At 39.0% G+C, this 23,359-nt stretch overlaps 1 protein-coding gene across 2 annotated transcripts in view; it reads left to right on the forward strand.

Annotated features, from left to right (window-relative positions):
- Positions 1–563: 563 nt before the first annotated feature.
- The window catches only part of CRY1 (cryptochrome circadian regulator 1), a 94,300-nt gene continuing 71,504 nt past the window's right edge, over positions 564–23,359 (forward strand). Inside the window, exon 1 of one of the 2 annotated variants that reach the window (XM_086712443.1) lies at positions 564–1,566. In XM_086712443.1, coding sequence (XP_086568569.1) covers positions 1,409–1,566 — 158 coding nt within the window. In that variant the 5' untranslated portion in view covers positions 564–1,408. The remainder of the gene's footprint in view (positions 1,567–23,359) is intronic. The other variant, XM_025926715.2, reaches the window with a different exon arrangement.

Raw genomic sequence — 23,359 nt, forward strand, 5'->3', positions numbered from 1 at the left:
GGTTACCCACACTAAAGGTAAGAAATCAGGGCTAACAGGTTGATGATGCATAGACAGTATTCAGGTATTCCGCCCTGCCCAGTTCTCCTATTCCCCAGAACACGTCCCAGGGTGCCGCACCACGCGGGCCAGAAGAATGGGGGGGTACGCCAGCTCCACACACTCCAAAGTAGGGTTCTTTGGCCAAAGCTGGATTGGAGCACAAGGTTGGGCTTGAAGTCTAACAGAGCTTCCTACTCGCTTTCTTCCAACTCATCCTGCCCTCACTCCTCGCCAGCCTCTCCCGCCAACTCTTGGAGGACACTCAGCTGTTTTCAGGCCTTCCCGGGATCCTACGGGAGGTATCCCAGAGCGCGCTCCGGACCGCCGGCCGCGCCCTCCTTCCCTCTGGAACGCAGCGAGAGCGCACGCGCGCCATCCGAGGCGAGCGCGCGCTCGCGAACTCCCCGCATCCCCGTGCTCATCCGGGTCTCAAGTCGCTTCAGCCAATAGGGGATGCTCACGGCCTCCGGGGGCGGGGCTAAGCCTTCCCTCACATGGGGCCTGTGGTCACCGCGGGCGCTTGTAGGTGACCGGTCGGCGGAGAAAAGGGGAAGAGGCAGGGAGCCTCGCGACTGGGAGAGGGTCGACAGCTTCGAGATCAAGCAGCTGCCGCCCCCGAGAAGCGACTTAATCGCGAGCCGATTCCTCAGTCAGTGCCGCTGTAGTAAACACACTTCAGAAACGTGAGGTGCCGGGGGTCACGTGGGGAGCGCCCTCTCCAATGAGGAGCCGGGGGCGTGGCCGAGGCCGCTGACGCGGCGGTGGCGGCGGAGTCACCCGGGCAGCCTCGGAACCGGTCACCGGCCGGCAACGGTCCAGGGGCCTCGACCGCCACCTCCGAACTCACTCCTCTTTCCCGGGCCGAGAGACAGCGTGGCCGACTGTGGCTGAATCCCCTCTCGTCCCTCTCGGTGGCTCGCCTTAGGCGGGCCGTTTTCTCCTCAGGGGCCGCCTCGGTGGGGCGAGGTTTCCGTGACGAACCTCCCGGGGCTGCCGGTGCCGGTCGGGGCTGTCGTGGAGGCTCGGGCTCGTGGAACGTGCTCACGCCCCGGGGTCCGAGGCCCTTGAAGCGATGCGCCTCGTCCCGGCGGTTGCGGCGGGCTCTGGCTCGTAAAGGGCGTCACGCCCGGACTCCTCTGACTGGGCAGCCTCCATTCATCTTCCAGCGGCGCCTCCAGCGCCCTTTCCTTCTCCGGTCCCCTCCTCGGACTCATTTTTTCCTTTCCCCCCTCTGCCGCCCTTTCCCCACTCCTTGGGTGTGGCGGTTCCCCTGGAAGCGGAGGTGTGGGTTATGAGCCGGCCCTTCCTTCCTTGAATTTCTCGCTGGGGGAACTGGGCAAGGACCGCCGCCCGCCGCGCCCCCGGGATGGGGGTGAACGCCGTGCACTGGTTCCGAAAGGGGCTCCGGCTTCACGACAACCCGGCCCTGAAGGAGTGCATTCAGGGCGCCGACACCATCCGCTGCGTCTACATCCTCGACCCCTGGTTCGCCGGCTCCTCCAATGTGGGCATCAACAGGTGGCGGTGAGTCGGAATCCCGTGAGAAATGGGTTTCGGTGTTTAATGAATCAGGACTTGACTTGCAGGGGGCAGAATCTGAGAATTTAGACCTGGGGCGGCCGTACTTAGGCTGTTTTAGAATTAAGGGCGTCTTGAGTACTAAATAGAATTGACTTAATAGTTCTCTGGCCGGAGAGTGCTGGCAGCCTGGAACACCCTGGCCCTCCTGTGTGAGTTGCATGCCTCTGCACTAATGGGAACTCTTCCCCTGATTTTACGGGGAATTCTTAGCGGTGGAGGGAAACAAACACCCAGTTCGCAGTGGCCCATGGATTGCTTTTCTTGGCCTCTTTGTGGCATTCGGAAGGATTGCGGCTTTGGGTGTTAACGTGTGTGTGCGTTGAGGTAACTCATAGTGTGAAGAAAATCGTTCAGTACAGGCACCTCCAAATCCACTTTTCTTCCACCTTGACGTTGCCGTAGGAAAAGCAAGGGAAACATTATCTGGTTTTCTTTTGCTCAGCTCTTCCTCTCAACTCCTCCTTGTGGTTGACTAGACAAAGCACAGTTTTTCTTTCTAGGCAAAGTATAAAGCCTTCTAGGGATCAGAGCACTGAAAGAAATCTTAGAGAAGCTTTATGATCTTTCCCTGAAATACCAGGTTAGATGATTGTTAGCCCCCCCCCCCCGCCCCCGTGGAAATGAAAGCATTTGTTTAACAGATAGGTTATTGACCACCTACATTATAACAGGCACTGCTTTAAATACCAGGGATATAGCAGTGAATGAAACAGACAAAAATTCTTATCCTTCAGAGCACACGTCCCAGAAATTCACAGGTATGGTATTCGGTGGTGATTAAAGCTGTGGAGAAATATAGAGCAGAGGAAGGGGATAAAGAATACAGTAAGATGGGATTATTGTTGTAGTTTTAAGTATGGTGATCAGGAAGAACCCAGAGAAGGTGGCAGTTGAGCAAAGTGATCAAACAGGTAATTGCAGATATCTAAGGGAAAAGCATTCCAGGCAAGGGGAAAGCAGTGAGGGAAAAGGCCCTGAGGTGGGAAAATGTGGTTAACCTTTGGAAGAGACAGCACAAGAAGCAGTATAAATGGATCAGAATAGTGAATGGTGCTAGTAGTTGAGGTCAGAGATGTGATAGGGCCAGACTGATTTGTCAATATTTGTGCTTTCGCTCAAAGCAAAGTGGGAATGATTGCAGGATTATGAGCAGAGAAGTGGCATAATTTAACCTAAATTTTTTTTTTTCTAATGTTTATTTAGTTTGTGAGAGAGAGGGAGACAAAAATCTAAAGCAGGCTCTGAGCTGTCAGGACAGAGCCCGATGCAGGGCTCAAACTCACAAACCATGAGATCATGACCTGAGCCAAAGTTGGATGCCCAGCTGACTGAGTCACCCAGGTGCCCCAGTTTAACTTAAGTTTGAAAAAATTTCTGTGATCATAGTTCTGAGAACAGACTGAACTGGGGGGGAGAAGGTGGACAAGAGACAGGAGGCTGTTGCATTCATCCAGGTGAGAGATGATAATGACTTGGACCACAGTGATGTTGGATGAGGTAAGAAGTAGTCAAATGCTGAGTATATTTTGAACACAGAATCTGCAGTATTTCTTGGCAGATTGGATATGTGTTATGAGAGAAAGAGAAGGAATTAGGAATAATTTCAAAATTGTTGGTTTGAGGAACTAGAAGGATAAAGCTGTACTTGACCAAGAAAGTGAAGTCAGTTGCAGAAGCCATTGGAAGGGTGATTGGAGTTCTCTTTTGAACTCAATTTAGTTGGAGATGTGTATTACACATCCAAATGGAAATGGCAGATCGGCAGTTGGAGATAATCTGGAGTTCAGGATGGATTTACAGGCAGGAGGTATAAATTGGAGAGTCATCAGTTGGTAGATAATATTTAAAGCCATTACTCATCCATCCATTCATTGAACAAATACTTGTCATGCACCTACTATATGTCAGACATTGCTTTACATTCAGGGCTTTTGGCATTAACAAAAATAGCTAAAACATTCTTACCCTGTTGAAGTCGCATTCTAGTGGAAACATGAGACTATATGAGAACATTATAGTGAGAGTAGGGGCGCCTGGGTGGCTCACTTGGTTAAGCGTCCGACTTTGGCTCAGGTCATGATCTCACTGTCTGTGAGTTCGAGCCTCCTATCCGAACTGCCAGCTCAGAGGTTAGAGCCTACTTTGGATTCTGTGTCTCCCTCTCTCTCTGCCCCTCTCCCTGCTCACACTTTCTCTCTCTCTCTCTCTCTCTCACAAAATTAATTAAACATTAAAAAAAAATTAAAAAAAGAAAGTGGGTGTAGATAGAAAACAGAGGAGGTCCAAGGACTGAGCCTTGGGTACTCTAATGTGTAGAAATTGTGGAGTTGTGGAAGAATTTACATAGGAGATTGAGAAGGAATATCTACTAAGAAAAGCCCAGAAGAGTATGGTGTCTTAGATGCCAAAGTAAAGAAAGTATTTCAAAGAGTGTGTTTTACCTACGTCAGGTGTTGCTGATAGGTCAAGTAAGATGAGGACTGAAAACTAAAAATTGTATTTAGAATTTATAGCCTTGACTAGGTGTGGTTTAAGTAATGTCAGAGGCAGAGCCTTTCCAAGAGAGGCTGAGAGGTGAGAATTTGGGAGATAACTCATACAGACAGCTCTTTTAGGGAGTTTTGCTGTAACGGGATCAAAAAATGACATGGTGCCTGGATTGGGATGTGAACTCAGGAGATTTTTTTGGTGTGCTGATGGGAATGATACAGCAACTGTATGTAAAAACGCTCATTAGCAGAATTGATTAGTAGATTCTGGGAAAAGATGATAAATGTAATATATTTTAATGTATTAATAATATGTTAATATGGGTCTAAGACCCTTTTCATAACATTGTTAAAGAGGATTAAAAAATTAGTTAACAAATGTAAAATGCTTAAAATGTGACTGGTAGTAGTAAGTGCTTGTTTGTTATTTGCTACTAAATTGAAAGCCCTAGGTGAATAATATCTAATTAAATGTTTGCTGTCAGTTTCTTCTAGATCATTTGATAAGTTTATAAAATCTAGACCGTAAGCTTCTGTAGGATAGGGATTATAGAGGCACCTGGGTGGCTCAGTTGGTTAAGTTTCTGATTTTGGCTCAAGTCATGATCTCTTGATCTCACGTTTTGGTTCGAGGGTTTGAGCCCTGCATTGGGCTCTGTGCTTAAAGCTCAGAGCCATGAGTCTGCTTCTGATTCGTTCTCTCTCTCTCTCTCTCTCTCTCTCTCTCTCTCTCTCTCTCTCTCTCTCCCTCTCCCCCTCCCCCCCCCCCGCTCCCTCTCTCCCCCTCTCCTGCTCACACTCTCTCTCAGAAATAAATGAATAAACATTCTTTAAAAATTGAAAAAAGGATAGGGGTTATATATATTGCTTATCTTTGTACACCCAGCAACTCACATTGTCAGGGAGTGACATAAAACTTGTAAGCACAGTAGAATAGTCCTGTATTTTCCTTTTTAAAAGATTTTTTTTTAACTACTACATATTGCCCTTTCTAAAAAATGGGTAGAGATGTAAATAATGAATAGAGAGACTTTTGTCTTCTGCTAAAGACTAAGTTATAAAAAGGCAAGGACAGAGTTTTATTTAGTCAGTTCTCATAGCACTGAATTCAGTGCTTTGCATATAGTTGTAGTTCAGTTATTGTTTGTTGAATGAAATGACATCTAGGAGTCAGTAATTTTATACTTAAACAACTTTATGCATTTTCTTACTGACCATAGAATAATGTGCAATCTCCTTAGCTTGGCATTCGGGGTCTCTTGTGGGTTTCTACCTTCTTTCCTTTATGCCATTTCCTTCAGTCAACAGCATTTCTTAGATTTATGGATTTAATGAAGTTTATTTTACCTAAGTAAGTTAACAAAACTACCTTTTAATATTGCCATCATTTTGTTTAAAAAGGATACTTTAATATTTAAAAAGAAAGTTAGAAGGACATTGTTGCAAAATAAAGGACAGTCCTTTGACTTTAATAAATGAAGCTTTATGAAAATTCACTTTGCCTCATCAGTGAAAACATTATCTTGAATTTGTCATATTTGGGATTGAATGATTTAAAATATTTCAATTCTGGCTCATTTGGTAGAGCATGTGACTTGATTTCAGGGTTGTGAGTTCAAGCCCCACATTGGGCATGGAGACTACTTAAAAAAAAAAAAAAGAATAAAATATTCCAATTCCTTCCTTATCTCTTATTAAAATTATACCACATAAACACTTATATATGAATATTCACAGGACTATTATTGTTCATAATTTATAATTTGTAATAGTCAAAGGTGGAAACAACCTAGATGGCCATCTACTGATGAATGGTTAAACAAAATATGGTGTATCTATACAATGGAATATAATTCAATCATAAAAAGAAATGAAGTATTGATACATGCTACAGCATGGATGAGCCTTAAAAACATTATGCTAAGTGAAGAAGCCAGTCACAAAATTCCACATATTATTTGATTATGTTTATTTGAAATGTCTAAAATAGGCAAATATATAGAGACAAAGTAGATTGGTGGCTTCTTAGGGCTAGGTGGGTTGGGAGAGTTGGGAGGTGGTAGCTAAGAGGCACAGGGTTTCTTTTTGAGGTGATGAAAATGTTCTAGAAGTTGGTGGTTGTACAACTCTTTAAATGTACTAAAAAATCATTGAATTGTACACATAAAAGAATCTATTTACCCCTTTAAGGTCCAGTCCACATAACCACCTTTTCCTTAATATTGTTTATATCACCTTGTCTGGGATGCTTTACAGTCTTGTAACTCTTATGCCATTTTTTGATACTGCTTTCCACATCACCATAGTATTTATTTCTTTAATTTCTAAATATTATATAGTCCTCATATATTCACTTATTTTTCATTTAACAGATTGCAACTCTTCTTCCTGAAGAGAAGGTACCATTTCATTCAATCAAAAATTTATTTTTCATTCATATTTATGGCAGGCATTATTTTGGTACTGGGGATACAACAGTAAGAGAAAGTCCCTGCCCTTGAGGTGCTTCTAGTCTAGGAGGAGAAAGAGGCAATAAAACAGATATAATATGTCAGGTTGTAAAAAGTGGAGAGAAATAAAGCAGAATGTGAGAACAGAGACCTAAAGAAAGAGAAGTATCAAGGCTCTGCAAATATCTGGGGGAAGAGCTGTATTCTCTGCAGTGTCTAGCATAGTTTCTCTTACACCGTAGGCATTTGATAAATAATTTTAAAATTTTCTTTAAGCCTAGGGTTTAGGAGTGAGACAGTTACTTCATTTAACTTTGATGCTAATGTGTATTTTAAACTCACCAGTCTCTTCAGCTATACCCCATTTTAAAAACTGCTCACATTTTTTACAGGTTTATTGAGGCATAGTTGACAAAAATGTACATATTTAAGGTGTGCAACATGATGTTTATGTATCTATATCTCTCTATATAGATGGATATAGATGTTTTGATGTTGTGAATCTCATTTTTCATTATTCTCTTTCATCCTTTTCTTTCTTTCTTTCTTTGATGTTTATTTTTGAGAGAGAGACAGAGACAGAACATGAGCAGGGGAGGGGCTGAGAGAGAAGGAGACATAAAATCTGAAGCAGGCTCCAGGTTCCAAGCTGTCAGTCAGCACAGAACCTGACAAGGGGCTCTAAATCACAGGAACCCTGAGATCATGACCTGAGCCAAAGTTGGACGCTTAACCAACTGAGCCACCTAGCCCCTCTTTCATCCTTTCTTTATTTTTGGTTTGCTTCTAATCAGCACTTAAACATGCTATAAGAGCTCAGTAAGAGCAGGAAAACCAACAGAGGAACAAAAATCTCCCTTTGAGTACATTCCTCTCCTGTAACTGTTTCTTAGTTCCTTTGTAGCCAAATTTCATGAACAAGATGTCTAATACTGGCTTACTTCATTTCTTTATCTTCTACTCATCCTTCAATCCACTCCAAACTAGTCTTGGTTCCACCTGCACCTACTCCATCAAAACACTTTTCATCCAAAGTATGCTTTTAAACTTTTCATTCCTTGACTTTTTTTTTTTTTGAACTTTGACACTTTTTCTTTTTTCTTTTTTTAGTTTTATTTTTTATTTTTTAAAATTTACATCCAAATTAGCATATAGTGCAACAATGATTTCAGGAGTAGATTCCTTAGTGCCCCTTACCCATTTAGCCCATCGCCCTTCCCACAACCCCTCCAGTAACCCTCTGTTTTCCATATTTAAGAGTCTCTTCTGTTTTGTCCCCCTCCCTGTTTTTATATTATTTTTGTTTCCCTTCCCTTATGTTCATCTGTTTTGTCTCTTAAAGTCCTCATATGAGTGAAGTCATGTGATTTTTGTCTTTCTCTGACTAATTTCACTTAGCATAATACCCTCCAGTTCCATCCACATAGTTGCGAATGGCAAGATTTCATTCTTTTTGATTGCCGAGTAATATTCCATTGTATATATGTACCACATGTTCTTTATCCATTCATCCATCGATGGACATTTGGGCTCTTTCCACACTTTGGCTATTGTTGATAGTGCTGCTATAAACATGGGGGTGCATGTGTCTCTTCAAAACAGCACCCCTGTATCCCGTGGATAAATGCCTAGTAGTGCAATTTCTGGGTTGTAGGGTAGTTCTATTTTTAGTTTTTTGAGGAACCTCCATACTGTTTTCCAGAGTAGCTGCACCAGCTTGCATTCCCAGTTCCTTGACTTTTTACTGTTTCATACATTTGACCACACTTTCCTCTTCTTCCCTTTGCTTTAATTAGAGGATCCTCTTGTTTGTTTTTTCTGCCAGAGCTATTAGTGTTCTTCCTTGACTTCTCTTTTTCTGTTCAACCCTTAAATACCCCTGAGGTCTGTGATCTCCACCCTTTTTTCATTTTGCATAATTTGTAGGCAATCTCATCTCTCTTTGAAAAGTCAATTACCATTCATTTGCCCAGAATTCACAAATCAGCATCTTCAGCTCATATTTCTCTTCTGATCCCCAGATATGTATCCATTATATATAGATTCCCTGCCTATTTGATTGTGTTATATTATCTTAAACTTGTTCAAAACAAAGATCATCTTCTCCATTATCTCTGTCTCAAAAACAAACTGACTTTTCCTGTGTTTCCTATCTTCATAAATAATAACACTATTTGCCCAGTTGCTCGATTGACAGGTGGGATTATTAATTATATATTAATTTATTCAGCAAATATTTGAATTTCTGTTGTGTGTCAATCACTTTGTTAATTTCTGTGGGTAAATGGAAGTCAATAGATAATTTCTCTGTCCTCAGAGAGTTTACAGTATGGAGAGGGATTTATCCAAAAATAAAATAATCACAGAAATACATTCTTCTATCTCCACTGTCACTTTAGCTCATACTGTCATTTTTTTGGCCTAATTTGAGTAGTTTATGAATCATTGTCCCCCTTGCCCTTCTCTAATTCATTCTCTCTACAGCAATCAGAGTGATCTTTTAAAATGATAAATCTGTTTGTGTTCTTTACTCTTTAAAATCCTTTCATGACATTTCTTTACCTTTAGATTAAAGTTCAGAAAGCCATAGCATAGTTTAAAATCCTTGTGTAATCTAGTCTTTTGCTTCTTTTTCCAGCCTTAGAGGATTGCTTCACTGAGGCATTTGAGCTGAGCCTTGAGGTATGAGATGGATCTTAACAAACACAGAATGGAAGGAAGAGAATTCCATCCAGGCTGAGGGAAGAAAATTTCATAACTGAGTCATATGGTGCATGAAAAGACAGGAGATACTGTTTAGTACTCTTTTGGTTTAGTACTCTGGATAGTTTTGCCTGACTCAAATAGGCTTAAACAGAGAATTGATTGACAAATGTAATTGAACAATCCAAAGGAAAGTGGATTTAGACATGAGTTGGTTTTAGGACTCAGAAGATGTCCCCAGGACCAAATTTCCCTCTTTGTCTCTCCAAACTTCACTTATTCTGGGTTGGCTTCTCAGGCTGTCCTCTGGTGGTAAAATATAGCAATAACAGTAGCAGCTATAGTAGTAAAAAGCATATGCTCAGCCCCAGAAATCTTAGCAAAAGTCTGTGGCACTTCAGTGGCTCTGTTTGGACCAGTTTATGAACCAGTCGTTGTGAGCCTCTGTCTGAGCTGCAGTTGTATGCCTCACAGGTGGACTCAGTTTTGGAGTTACTGAAGTAGAATGAGTAGAAAGTAAGTGGGTGCCCTAAAACAGTAGATGCCTATTATTTAAGAACTCAGATCAGAAGGTGGGACCAAGTCAGAAAAATTTGTTGAAGAAATACAACTTTGGCAGCTGAGTGTGGAGGCTTTATCAACAGTCCATTGAAAGATACTGTAGGCTTTAATTAGGGAAAAGTGTATGACGAAGGGGAAGATGCAAGAGAGTGATTATAGAGGTACAATGGACAGTTTAGGTGACTGTCTGAGAAAGACAGTTTCAGAGAGCCAGTAGAATGAAAGATTCTCATCCTTTATACCTCTTTGACAGTTAGACATTAAGTCAGAGAACACAGGAATAGACCATATTTAGATTAGGAAAAGAATGAGTTTAGTTCAGGTCATCAATGAATTTGAGGTACTGCTAAGATATCAACATGGGAAATGGAGAAAATAGAAGTTCAGGTTTGGGGATTATAGATGTTAGAACTCTGGATATGGGAATAATTCCTATATAATTAATAGACAAAGCATGACTGATGGTATTGAATAGAATAAGATGCATCAAAATCTTGGTGAATACTGTAAGATGAATAGAAACTGGTGAAGGGGACTGAAGAAAATCAGTCAGAGGTAGAAGAGAAACCAGGTGAGTGCTGTATTATGGAAACCAAAGGTGGCAAGTATTTTTCTTCATTGTGCTGAAGAAGGCAGGTTAGGATGAGTTTTGACAGTTTTTAGGAAAAATTGTCAACAACTTAGAAATGGGTAGACCTTTCTAAGTCTAAGGTCTAAGTGGACCTTCCTAGACCTAGAGAACCCTCCAGAAATTATATTATTCTGATTTAGGGATATGTACTTTTGTCCATGATTGCCTAGACTGTTTTACAATTTTTTATAAAAAGGGTTAAAGGCACAGTGTAGATGAAAGTTATGGTGCTGGGAAAACTGAACAGCTACATGCAAAACAATGAAATTGGACCACTTTCTTATACCATACACAGAAATAAACTCAAAATAGATTAAAGACCTAAATGTGAGCCCTGAAACCAAAATATTCCTTGAAGAAAACACAGGCAGTAATTTCTTTGACATCAGTTGTAGAAACATTTTTCTGGATTATGTCTCTTTATGTAAGAGAAACAAAAGCAAAATTAAACTATTGTGACTATACCAAAATAAAAAGCTTTTGTACAGTGAAGGAAACCATAAACAAAACAAAAAGGCCACCTAGTGAATGGGAGAAGATATTTGTAAGTGGTATATCTGATAAGAGTTAGTATCCAAAATATATGAACAACTTATACAACCCAACACCAAAAAGCCAAACAATTTGCTTTAAAAAATGGTCAGAGGGGGCGCCTGGGTGGCGCAGTCGGTTAAGCGTCCGACTTCAGCCAGGTCACGATCTCGCGGTCCGTGAGTTCGAGCCCCGCGTCAGGCTCTGGGCTGATGGCTCAGAGCCTGGAGCCTGTTTCCGATTCTGTGTCTCCCTTTCTCTCTGCCCCTCCCCCGTTCATGCTCTGTCTCTCTCTGTCCCAGAAATAAATAAATAAACGTTGAAAAAAAAAATTAAAAAAAAAAAAATGGTCAGAGGACCTGAATAGACGTTTTTCCAAAGAGGACATACAGGTGGTCGACAGACACATAAAAAGATGCTCAACATCACTAATCCTCAGGAAAATGCAAATCAAAACCACAATGTGATTATCACCTCACACCTGTCAGAATGGCTAAAATTAAAAACACAAGAAACAAGTGTTTGTGAGGATGTGGAGAAAAAGGAAGCCTTGTGGCCTATTGGTGGGAATGCAAATTGGTGCAACCACTGTGGAAAACAGTATAGAGATTCCTCAAAAAATTAAAAATAGAAATACTGTATGATCCAGTAATTCCACTACTGGATATTTACCCAGGGAAAATGAAAACACTAATTCAAAAAGGTGTATGAACTTCTATGTTTATTGCAGCATTTTTTTTTTTTTTACAGTAGCCAAGATATGGAAGCAACCCATGTGTCCATTGATAGATAAAGGATAAAGAAGATGTGATACGCATGCAAACACACACACATACACACACACACACACACACTCACACTCACACTGGAATTTGACTCAGCCATAAAAAGGAGTGAAATCTTGCCATGTGCAACAACATGGTTGGACCTAGAGGGTATACTGCTAAGTAAAATAAGTCAGAGGAAGAAACATACCATCTGATTAGATTCATATGTGGAATTTAAGAAATAAAGGAACAAAGGAAAAAGAGACCACCACTGCCAACAAAAAAAAAACAGACTCAAATACAGAGAAGAAACTGGTGGTTGTCAGAGGGAGGTGGAATTGGGGGTGGGTGAAATAGGTAAGGGGAATGAAGAGTACACTTATTTTTTTTTTTAATTTTTTGTAAGTCTGTTTATTTTTATTTTTTGAGAGAGAGAGCTCAGGTTGGGGAAGGGCAGAGAGAGAGGGAGACAGAATCCAAAGCAGGCTCCATGCTCCGTGGTGTCAGCACAGAGCCCGATGTGGGGCTTGAATCCATGAACCATGAGATCATGCCCTGAGCCAAAGTTGGATGCTCAACCGACTGAACCACCCAGTTCACCAACCGCCCCTATTTTATTTTATTTTATTTTAGAGCGAGAGAGAGCGAGCGAGTGTGTGTGTGAACTTGGGAGGGGCAGAGAGAGAGGGAAACAGGGAATTCAGAGCAGGCTCCTTGCTCTGAGCTGTCAGCACAGAGCCTGACGTGGGGCTCGAACCCAGGAACTGAGATCATGACCTGAACGGAAGTCAGACACTTAACCCAGGCACCCCAAGAGTACATTTATTTTGATGAGCACTGAGAAATGTATAGAATTGTTGAATCATTGTGCACTTGAAACTAATATAACACTGTATGTTTAATTACACTTGAAAAAAACACTTTTTTTAAAGTTAAGATATAGAAAACTGATAATAGAGGGGCGCGCCTGAGTGGCTCAGTTGGTTAAGCATCCACATTTGGCTCAGGTCATGATCTTGCAGCTTGTGAGTTTGAGCCCCGCGTTGGGCTCTGTGCTGACAGCTCGGAACCTGGAGCCTGCTTTGGATTATGTGTCTCCCTCTCTCTCTGCCCCACCCTCCCCTTGCACTCTGTCTCTCTCAAAAATAAATAATGAACATTAAAAAAAAAAATTAAAAAAAGAAAGCTGATAATAGAACAAATGTTTCCTGAGAAAGACAGATACCATATGTTTTCACTCTTATGTGGATCCTGAGAAACTTAACAGAAATCCATGGGGGAGGGGAAGGGAAAAAAAAAGAAAAAAAAGAGGTTAGAGTGGGAGAGAGAGCCAAAGCATAAGAGACTCTTAAAAACTGAGAACAAACTGAGGGTTGATGGGGGGTGGGAGGGAGGGGAGGGTAGGTGATGGGCATTGAAGAGGGCATCTTTTGGGATGAGCACTGGGTGTTGTATGGAAACTAATTTGACAATAAATTTCATATAATAAAAAAAAAATGAGATAAAAAAAGAACAAATGTTTCCTGTCCATATGAATGCAAATTATTCCTATTCATGTCATGCAAATTAATTTTGTACCATGGGGAGTGTAATCTCTATATGCCAGATTCTCATTTGAACCAGTTTTAACATCTTTACTGGTTTCTTCATTCATTATAATGAGTTAAATCAAATCTTTGCCATATATTCATTTAATTTTTAAAATATTTTTATGAGAGTATGATTTTACTATTTTGAAAATTGTACTTTAACTGTTACAAAGGCCTTTGGTAGCTTCAGTGTAGTTGTGAGATCAGAAAGCAGATTGTATAGGGTATTACTGAGTTTGTATATGTGGCTGGTGTGGGGGAGGAGGGCAGTGATTGAGGGATTGATGAAGAGAGTTTTTAATGGGAAAGGTAAGACATAAGTTGGTTGCACAGATTCTGGACAGGCTGAGGAAGGTGAATTTTGGGCACATCACCAGACCTACAGTTACGACAGGATGATAAATAGGAAATAAAATATATAGATAACATGGCACCTGAATGTAGTGTTCTTTGAATGACAGACTGAAGTGAGTTTATCTGGCTATCTGAAAACCTAGTTTCTAATCCCTGCTTTCCTACTAAGTAGCAATGGGACTGACTTTGCGTAGGTCATTGGCCCTTCATTTTATTCATTCAGGAAGCATTCATTAAGAACCTGTTTTCTGACAGGCACTTTGCAAGGCACTGGGGACTCAAAGATGAAAGTGAGGGGTCCTGCCCCGTAAGGAAATTTTCACACCATTAAAGGACAAATAATTAGAATGTAAAATAGGGCCTCTGGAGAAATATGCAAATCTTGGGAGCACTGAAGAGAGACAACCCTGGGGGAAGAATAAAGAGTAGAGATGGTTAGTGTGTGAAGAAGGGGATGAGAGGAAGGAGGGAGTGAGATACTGGTTTGAGAGAAGAGGAGTTCCAGAAGTTTCTAGAATACTTATGAAGGAGATTCTTGAGTCTATGTCTTGATATGAAAAGGGAGGTACCAAAAGTGCCCTAATACCACTGGGAACTGCAGTTAGTTATTTGAAAAAGACAAGCGTAAAAAAGAACACATACATAAGTGTGTATTAATTTGAAATCTTTCGCTGTAAGGCGAAATTCCAGAGCTCACTTCTTTATTCACGTCTGTTCCTTAGGTGATCTCACCTAGTCACATACTTGAATACCTCATGATTTCTTTTTTTTTTTTTTTTAATTTTTTTTTCAACATTTATTTATTTTTTTTTGGGACAGAGAGAGACAGAGCATGAACGGGGGAGGGGCAGAGAGAGAGGGAGACACAGAATCGGAAACAGGCTCCAGGCTCTGAGCCATCAGCCCAGAGCCTGACGCGGGGCTCGAACTCACGGACCGCGAGATTGTGACCTGGCTGAAGTCGGACGCTTAACCGACTGCGCCACCCAGGCGCCCCTAATACCTCATGATTTCTTATCATGTATTTCCTGCCCTGGCCTCTCTATCTTGAGCTCCAGACCTATATATCCAGTGTTTTTATTCAGATTCTGAATAAGCGTCTTAAGCTTGATTTTGTCCCCATCTTACCCACCTCTCATGGTTTCCCTAAATCACAATAAATGGCAACATTCACCTTGGTGCTCTGTAAAACCTAGGAGTCATTTTTTTTCATTTCTTTTTTCCCTCATAACCTTATGTCTTGTCCTTCAGCAATTATAGCTTTTCCTCTAAAATAACTTTCATATCCTTTCAGATCTCACCCTTCCATTGCTGTTATACTAGGATCATTTTTTTCAGGACGTTGCAATAGCCTCCTAACTTCTCAACTTCCATTTTTATACCTACCTTCCCAGCCTGTTCCATGTGGAAGCCAGAGGAATATTTTAAAAACCTTTATCAGGTCAAATCATTCTATGCTCAGAATCTTCCCATGGCATCCAAGGTGTTTGCATTTTCTGCTTCTCTACCCAGAATGTTATTATCTCAGATCTTGGCAAGGCTCATTCCTTCATTAGCCCTTCTCAGAGAGACCTTTTCTGACCATCTTCTGTAAAGTCATTGCCCCTGCTCCTCCTACATATCTCTCACTTTTCCCTTTCTGTTTCCTTGCCCTGTTTTATTTTTAATGGCATCTATCACTACCTGAAATTATATATTTATTGATTTACTTCTTTATTGTCTTGTTCCACCAAATTACTCAAAAGAGGGGCTAATTCATGTTGCTTCCTCATTATTCAGTTATTGGCTCTTCAAGCAGTTCTCAGGGGTTGGTCTAGGGATGCTTATGGATTCCTGAGACTCTTTTAAGCCAAAACTACCTTCATAATAATATTAAGACATTATTTGGCTTTTTAACTGTCACTCTCTCATGTATACAGTCAGTTTTCTAAAAGCTACATGATAAGTAATGACATTATTGCTGTGATGGCTAATGGAATGTGTGCTGGTGTAGTCTTATGTTTTAAAATTTTCTCATCTTTAATTTCTCACATAAATGTTGATATTACCTATAAGACAAAGCTCTTTGGGATTATTCAGTAGTTTTTAAGAATATAAAAGTTACTGTGACCAAAAAGTTAACTTAGGTATTCAACATGTACTTGTGGGTTGAATATATAAATGAATATTGTTTTGCTGATTTCATTGGAGTTTCATGTTGGCCTTCATGTATGAATTGCACCCACAGTCTGATACTGCCTATTATTTTCTTTAAAGTTAATTAAAACCTTAAAGACCCTTGTGAAACAAACTTGAGTGCAAAATTTCTTTAGTACATTTTTTTCTTATGGTCTATTTTAAGCATCTTATTCACAGGTAATAAAGTTTTTTAGTGATTCACTTTTTTTTGAACCATTTTGAAATGTACAATTTAATTTTCAATAAAACAGCTTTTTTTTTTAAACAAAACTGAAGTATAGTTAACACAGTGTCACATTAGTTTCAGATGTACACTGTAGTGATTTGACCAAAAAAATGCTTTCTTTCTACACTCAATTAATGAGTATGCATAAAGTTTAATTACGTGATTACAAGAAGTTCAGCTGACATAAGCAAGTTTGGCTCTTGACATGCCTAGAACTTTATTTTTTATTTAAAAACATTTTTTTTTAATGTTTATTTTTGAGAGAGAGTGAGAGAGACACAGTGCATGAGCCGGGGAGGGGCAGAGGGAGATGGAGACACAGTATCCGAAGCAGGGTCCAGGCTCTGAGCTGTTAGTACAGAGCCCGATGTGGGGCTGGAACCCATCAATGGCGAGATCATGACCTGAGCTGAAGTTGGACAGTTAACCGACTGAGCCATCCAGGTGCCCCAATTTTTTTTTAATGTTTATTTTTTGAGAGAGAGACAGAGCACTAGTGGGGAGGGGTTAGAGAGAGAGGGAGAAAGAATTCCAAGCAGACTCCTCACTGATAGCATGGAGCCCGGTGTGGGACTCAACACACAACCATTAGATCATGACCTGAGCCAAAATCAAGAGTCGGATGCTTAACTGACTGAACCACCCAGGCGCCCATCAGGTCTACAACTTTAACTGATTGAAACAGGAATTAGATGTGCTGGAAAGCAATAGCCTGCTTTTCTCAAGCTAAAATTAGTCTTGGCTATCAGTTAGTGTTGGCCCTGTATGTTTTACAGAGGATTATGAGGGATTGTATGATTTCTGTGATGGTAATGGGAAAAATAATTATTAGCAATATAATAGATGTAACATCAGGTGTTTAAGATTGTGACATTTTAACATTAATTCTCACATATTTTTGTTTGGTTTGGATTGCATATTAGTTTTAATTGGATATTAAGGTGTCCTAGAGATGAAAGAAAAGTGCTATTTTAAAAATGGGATTCTATTGACTCTAATTACTTTTGCCATTTTTATCCTCTTCCATTTCTACCGCCTCAGTAGCAACAATAACAACAAACTAAATATCTTGATGACATTTGTGGTATTTTTAAATTTTGCTGTTTTAAGTATTATAAGCCAGCAGGAATTAAAAGGCTATAAATAGAATGACTTAATATTAAATTACTGTGCTATAGTGTATATGTACTGGAGAATGTCCCAGCTAGTCCTTTTATTGGTATTAACATGTGATGGGTAGTCAATTCTCACATTAGGGTTAAAATGTCTTTTTTATTATAGGGTTTAGTGTTGCTCTTTTTTGTAACGAGGGTCATAACTTTGGGTCATATAATAGGAGTAAAAGGCAAAGATTGAATCAGTGAAAGGGGAATACTAAAAAGGACATATACGGGAGGTTTTAGAAAATGAGACAACAATGGTAATTCCAAGTCTTTTTTTTTTTTTTTTTTAATTTTTTTTTTTCAACGTTTTTTATTTATTTTTTTTGGGACAGAGAGAGACAGAGCATGAACGGGGGAGGGGCAGAGAGAGAGGGAAACACAGAATCGGAAACAGGCTCCAGGCTCTGAGGCATCAGCCCAGAGCCCGACGCGGGGCTCGAACTCACGGACCGCGAGATCGTGACCTGGCTGAAGTCGGACGCTTAACCGACTGCACCACCCAGGCGCCCCAGGTAATTCCAAGTCTTGAGATCACAGACATGGAGACAAATTTAGACGGAGCTAGTTTGGGGGTTAGAATGATAAGCTTCGTTTGAGATGTATTAAATTTAAGGTAATGGTAGGATATCCAGGTTTAACAGGAACTGAAACTAGGAAGGGAAATTGGAACTAGATGTGTATGTATAACTGGAAATAATCATTTGTGAGATAATTAAAAATAGGAAAATTATGAGAATACGGGAACAGTGACATATGAAAAGACGAAAAGAAATGGCAGTCTTAGTGATTTTTGAAAATACGCATGTTAAACTTTTGTACCCAAACTTTTATGGTTTATATCATTAATAATAAGCTTCAAAGGGCCTTTCCCATCCAAAGGTGACCAAAGGTGATACAAATATTTATATACATGCTTTTCTAATACACTTACATTTTCATTTATTCATACAAATCTTTCTTCTATCTAGAATTTATATTGACACTGAGGTTGAGCTTTTACTTCTTTTACCTCAAATAAGGGTCATGTTCCCCAAAATGGTGGTCAGTCATTCCAATATTACTGATTAATATCCCTACTGAACTGTTACTTCACCATACACTGAATTTTTAATATTTTATAGTATGTTTCTAGGCTATTTAATTTTCAAAATGTGACTTTTTTCTGATGAAGAATGACTAAAGAATTCAAACATTGTGAAGAAAGTATCTCTAATATCACTCCTAAGAATTATACTATTGGTAATAGTTTAAAAATATGAAAATATGAATGCATACGAATATGTGTGCATGTTTACATGTAAACTTTAGCATCTCTGTTAAAAAATGTGAATAATTCGGGGCACCTGGGTGGCTCAGTTGGTTAAGCCTCCGATTTCGGCTGAGTTCACCATCTCCTGGTTCATGAGTTCAAGCCCCACACTGGGCTTACTGCTGTCAGTTCAGAGCCCACTTTGGATCCTCTGTCCCCCTCTCTCTACCCCTCCCTTGCTTGTGCTCTCCCCAAGTAAATATTTTTTAAAAATGTGAATAATTCATTGAACATTGCTTTGGGAGTTAATTTTGTTAGGTTTGTGATAATGTGATCATGTTAGCCTTGTAAAATAAATAACTGTGTATCTTTTTTTGTGCTCTTTAACAGAATAAATAACAGGAATTTTATGTTCCATAAAGATTTGCTAGAATTCATCCATAAAGTATTTTGGGTAGGGGCTTTTGGGAGGAGGCAGATTCTTTTTGTAGATATCTCAGGGTATCTGCCCAGTTCACACATTAAACTGCCCACGTCAGAACCCTTACTGAAAAGATGAATTTAGCTTTTATTTTAGTAGCTTATGACTCTGTACTCTTATTTTTCCTCTTTCTTCTGTGGACGGTTTATTGGATCTAGAGTTGATACTTGACCCAAGCTATGACCGCTTGGAACTTGGAAGTTTCAAAAAGGTACACAGAGACTTTAGTTGGTTGGTATTGGGCCTTGACCTTGAGCAGACATAATAAACTAGGAATCTTAGTACAGGAAGGTGATTGTAGAAAGGGAAAAAATGGGCACATGTGTAGAAAGGAACAAACGAGACCATTCAGTTCCAAAAAAGAAGCACGAATCCTGGGTTCCTAAAATTATAGACTCCCTTAGCTTGACTGTGCTCTTTGAGCACAGGTTCCATGAAATAGATACTCCAGTATTCTCCTAATACTTTTTCTTTCTTTTGTTTTCTTTTGCTTGACTTAGTTTGAGTAGATTTCTGTTTATTGCAGTGTAACAATTCCTTAGATCACCTTTGTCGTACTTTTCAATTCCATTGGTGTTTATTAATTTTTTTAGGTTTTCTTTTAAGTCAGTTTGGTAATTTAATGATAATTCATATTTTCCTAAAATGTCTACCATTTAATCTTAGTTTTACATTTTCATATGTATTGCCAAAGTTGTATGCCCTATTCTTTTAATTATCACTAGAATTGCTGTTATAGTCTCTTTTTCACATTGCTAATAGGTATTTGTATTTTTCTCTTTTCTTTGATTCTTAGATTGCCAGATGCTTTTCTGCTTTATTAATCTTTTGAAAGCACAGCTCTTTACAGAAGGAATACAGAATATTATCAAAGAGTTACTTCTGCAAAAAGCATCAGGCTCAGATAGTTCCGTAGCTGTAGTCGACAAAACTTTTAGGAATATGTAACTTTGGTGCTATAAAAAGCACTGTTCTAGAGCATAGTAAAAGGAGAGGAAACTACAGTCCAATATTATTTAGGATAAAATGTACACATTTATCAAATAGAACACAAAATCATATTTAAAAATACACTTTACATGCATATTGAAAATGCAGGGATAATTCAGTATTGGAAATACATTAACATAAATCTCTGTACTAATAGATCAAAGAAAAATCACAAGAGCATCTTGATAGATCCTGAGAAGACTTTTTCTCTTTTTCTTTTCTTTTCTTTTTGTTTTTTTAAGTAGGCTTCACTCCCCACATGGGGCCTGAACTCAAAACCCTGAGATTAAGGGTCACATGCTCTTTTATTCCTAATAAAAATTAGTGCTAAGCAGAAATAGAAGGCTACCTTTTTAATATGGTTGTATAAAAAATAAGCTCAGAAGTTAGCACCATACTTAATGGGTAAGTTTTGGAAGAATTTCTATAAAATTGAAAACAAGGTACAAATGCTTGCTATCATCACTTTTGCTATCTTTGTGCTAGAGGTGCTACATAATGCAGTCTAAGAGGTATAAAAATGGAAGAGAAGGTAAAATACTGCTTTTAGATGATACAGTTATACACATGAAATACCCAGAATCAACTGAAAAAATGTTACTAATAATAAAGGAACTTAGTGATGTTGTGGGTACAGTTTTTCTTAACCTTAGGTGCAGAAGTTAAATTAATCCTTTGTTCAAGACAAATTATCATCATTGGTTTGTGTGAAGTCTCTGTCTTATTTTCTTTCTTTAGTTCTTTATCTATTTGAATTTCCCTTCCCCCATGAACAAATGTCTTAATATGTTTATATTATATTATTTTCAGAAAGTAATTGTATAGTGTATGTTACATTGTTTATATTCTAATGTATTTTATTTTTTTGTGATTGTGTTCTTGCAAAATAAGTATTGTTATTTTGTGTGCACTGGTTTTTAAATTTACATAAAAGTTATTGCATTGTATGTCTCATTCTGTCTTTTTCCCCATAGGCACTAAAATTGTAAGATCTAGTCATGCTGGTACTTCTATTGCTTCTTTCTAATAGCTGCAAAATACTTTGTGAGACATTTATCTCATTTTACCTATCTGTTACCTTAGTGATAGCTACCTATTTATTTCCAATTTCCTGACATCACAGATTGTGTTGCAGTGAACATCCTTGTATATGATTCTGTGTAAGGATTTCTTTGGAAACCTATATACAAATGAATAGAATTGCTGGGTTATAAGGTAGCCCTATATTTGGTTTGACTAGGAAATGCCAGATTGCTATCCACAATAGCCAAATCAGTCTGTATTCCCATTAGCAATGAATGAGTGTTCTTTTTTTTTTTTTTTAATGTTTTATTTATTTTTGAGAAAGAGACAGAGTGTGAGCATGGCAGGGAATACCAGCTGTATTTACAATCACTGAAAGGTGATAACAACTCAAATGTCTACCAACTGATGAATAGATAAAATATAATATATCTATACAATGGGATATTGTTCAGCCTTAGAAATGAGACACACTACATGTCTGAAACAATATACTAAGTGAAAGAAGCCAGACACAAAAGATCACATATTTATAGGATTCCATTTATATACAATACCAAACTAGGTGAATCCATAGAAACAGAAAGCAAATTAGTGGTAGTCGGGGGGAGGGAGCATGAAGAATGGAGAGTGATTGCTTAATAGGGACAGGATTTCACTTTGGGGTGATGAAAATGTTTTGGAACTAAGGTAATGATTACACAACATTATGAATTGAACTAAATGCCACTGAATTATACACTTTAAAATGATTAATATTATGTTATTGAATTTTACCCCAAACTATAAATAGCTTTCATATACATCAGAGTTTGAAAACATTTTGTGTAAAGGGCCAGATGATAAATATTTTAGACTTTGTGGGCTAAACAAGTCTCTGCCACAGTACCCAACTGTAGCATGAAAGCAGCCTTAGACAGTAAACAAATGAACATGTCTGTGTTCTAATAAAACTTTATTTACAAAGCAGGCAGTGGGCTGGATTGGTCCTTGAGCCAGTTTGCTGACCCATGCCCCATATGTAAACAACCAGTTTGAACCTTAAGAAGAGAAATCCTATTTACAATAGCAACAAAGAGATAACAACACCGAATAGTAACTTGAATTCAGATACAGAGAGATTTGTGATTGGATCTTATTTTCTGCTTAAACTCTTGTTTTCAAATGAGGTATGAAGGAGGAGTGAAATACTGAGTTACCAGTTCATGACCCATGAAACTTCCTTGAGAACATTCTTTCACATTTCAACAAAGAATATAGTTTGAAGTTTTCCAATAAGAAGAGGCAACAAACATATATCAGTTATCATTCAGTCAGTTTCAAGGTTTCTATAGAATCCTGCTTATTTTCCTCCTCTTCTTCCCTAAACTTTTCCAATACTTCCCTCTCCATATTAGTCTGCAGTCTGGAATTCTGCTGTATAGATTTTATTCCTTTTCTCCTAGAAAGGCTTCAGGAAAGTGACAATAAATTACAGGCATCTCAGTGCTTTAAAATATAAAAAAACAAAACTATAAAACTTATAAAAGAAGATTTCATGGAAATTTTAAAAATTACCATTAAAGCAGGTATGTCTTTGTAAGATGCAATCCAGAAACCAGAAAGAAAAATTGGTAAATTCAATTCGATAATCAAATAAAAGTTGTACCTGCCAGTATCACCATAAAGAAAGTCTGATGACAGCATGCTAAGGGGAAAATGTCTGTATGTGATAAGAGTCTGGTTTCCTTAACATGTAGAGGCCTCCTGTATCTAAGTGAACTATGAATTATAGTCCGTTGTACTTCGGGTCAATAATTTTGTTTTTTAATATAATGTATCGTCAAGTTAGCTAATATACAGCGTATACAGTGTGCTCTTGGTTTCAGGAATAGATTCCCATGATTCATCACTTATTTACAACACCCAGTGCTCATCCCAACAAGAGCCCTCCTCAATGCCCATCACCCATTTTCTCCTCTCCCCACCTCCCCCCAATCAACCTTCAGATTGTTATCTATTTAAGATAAAAAATCTTACAGTTTGCCTCCCTGTTTGAAACTATTTTTTTCCCTTCCCTTTCCCCATGATCTTCTGTTAAGTTTCTCAAGTTCCACATATGAGTGAAAACGTATCTTTCTCTGACATATTTCACTTAGCATACTACCATCCAGTTCCAACCACGTTGTGCAAATGGCAAGATTTAATTCCTTCTCATTGCCAAGTAGTATTCCATTGTATATATAAACCACATCTTTTTTATCCATTCATCAGTCGATGGACATTTGGACTCTTTCCATAATTTGGCTATTGTTGATAGTGCTGCTGTAAACATTGGGGTACATGTGCCTCTATGAACCAGCACTCCTGTA

The sequence above is a fragment of the Puma concolor genome, chromosome B4, assembly GCF_028749965.1.
Source record: "Puma concolor isolate L17-30 chromosome B4, mPumCon1.1.hap2, whole genome shotgun sequence".
Taxonomy (NCBI): domain Eukaryota; kingdom Metazoa; phylum Chordata; class Mammalia; order Carnivora; family Felidae; genus Puma; species Puma concolor.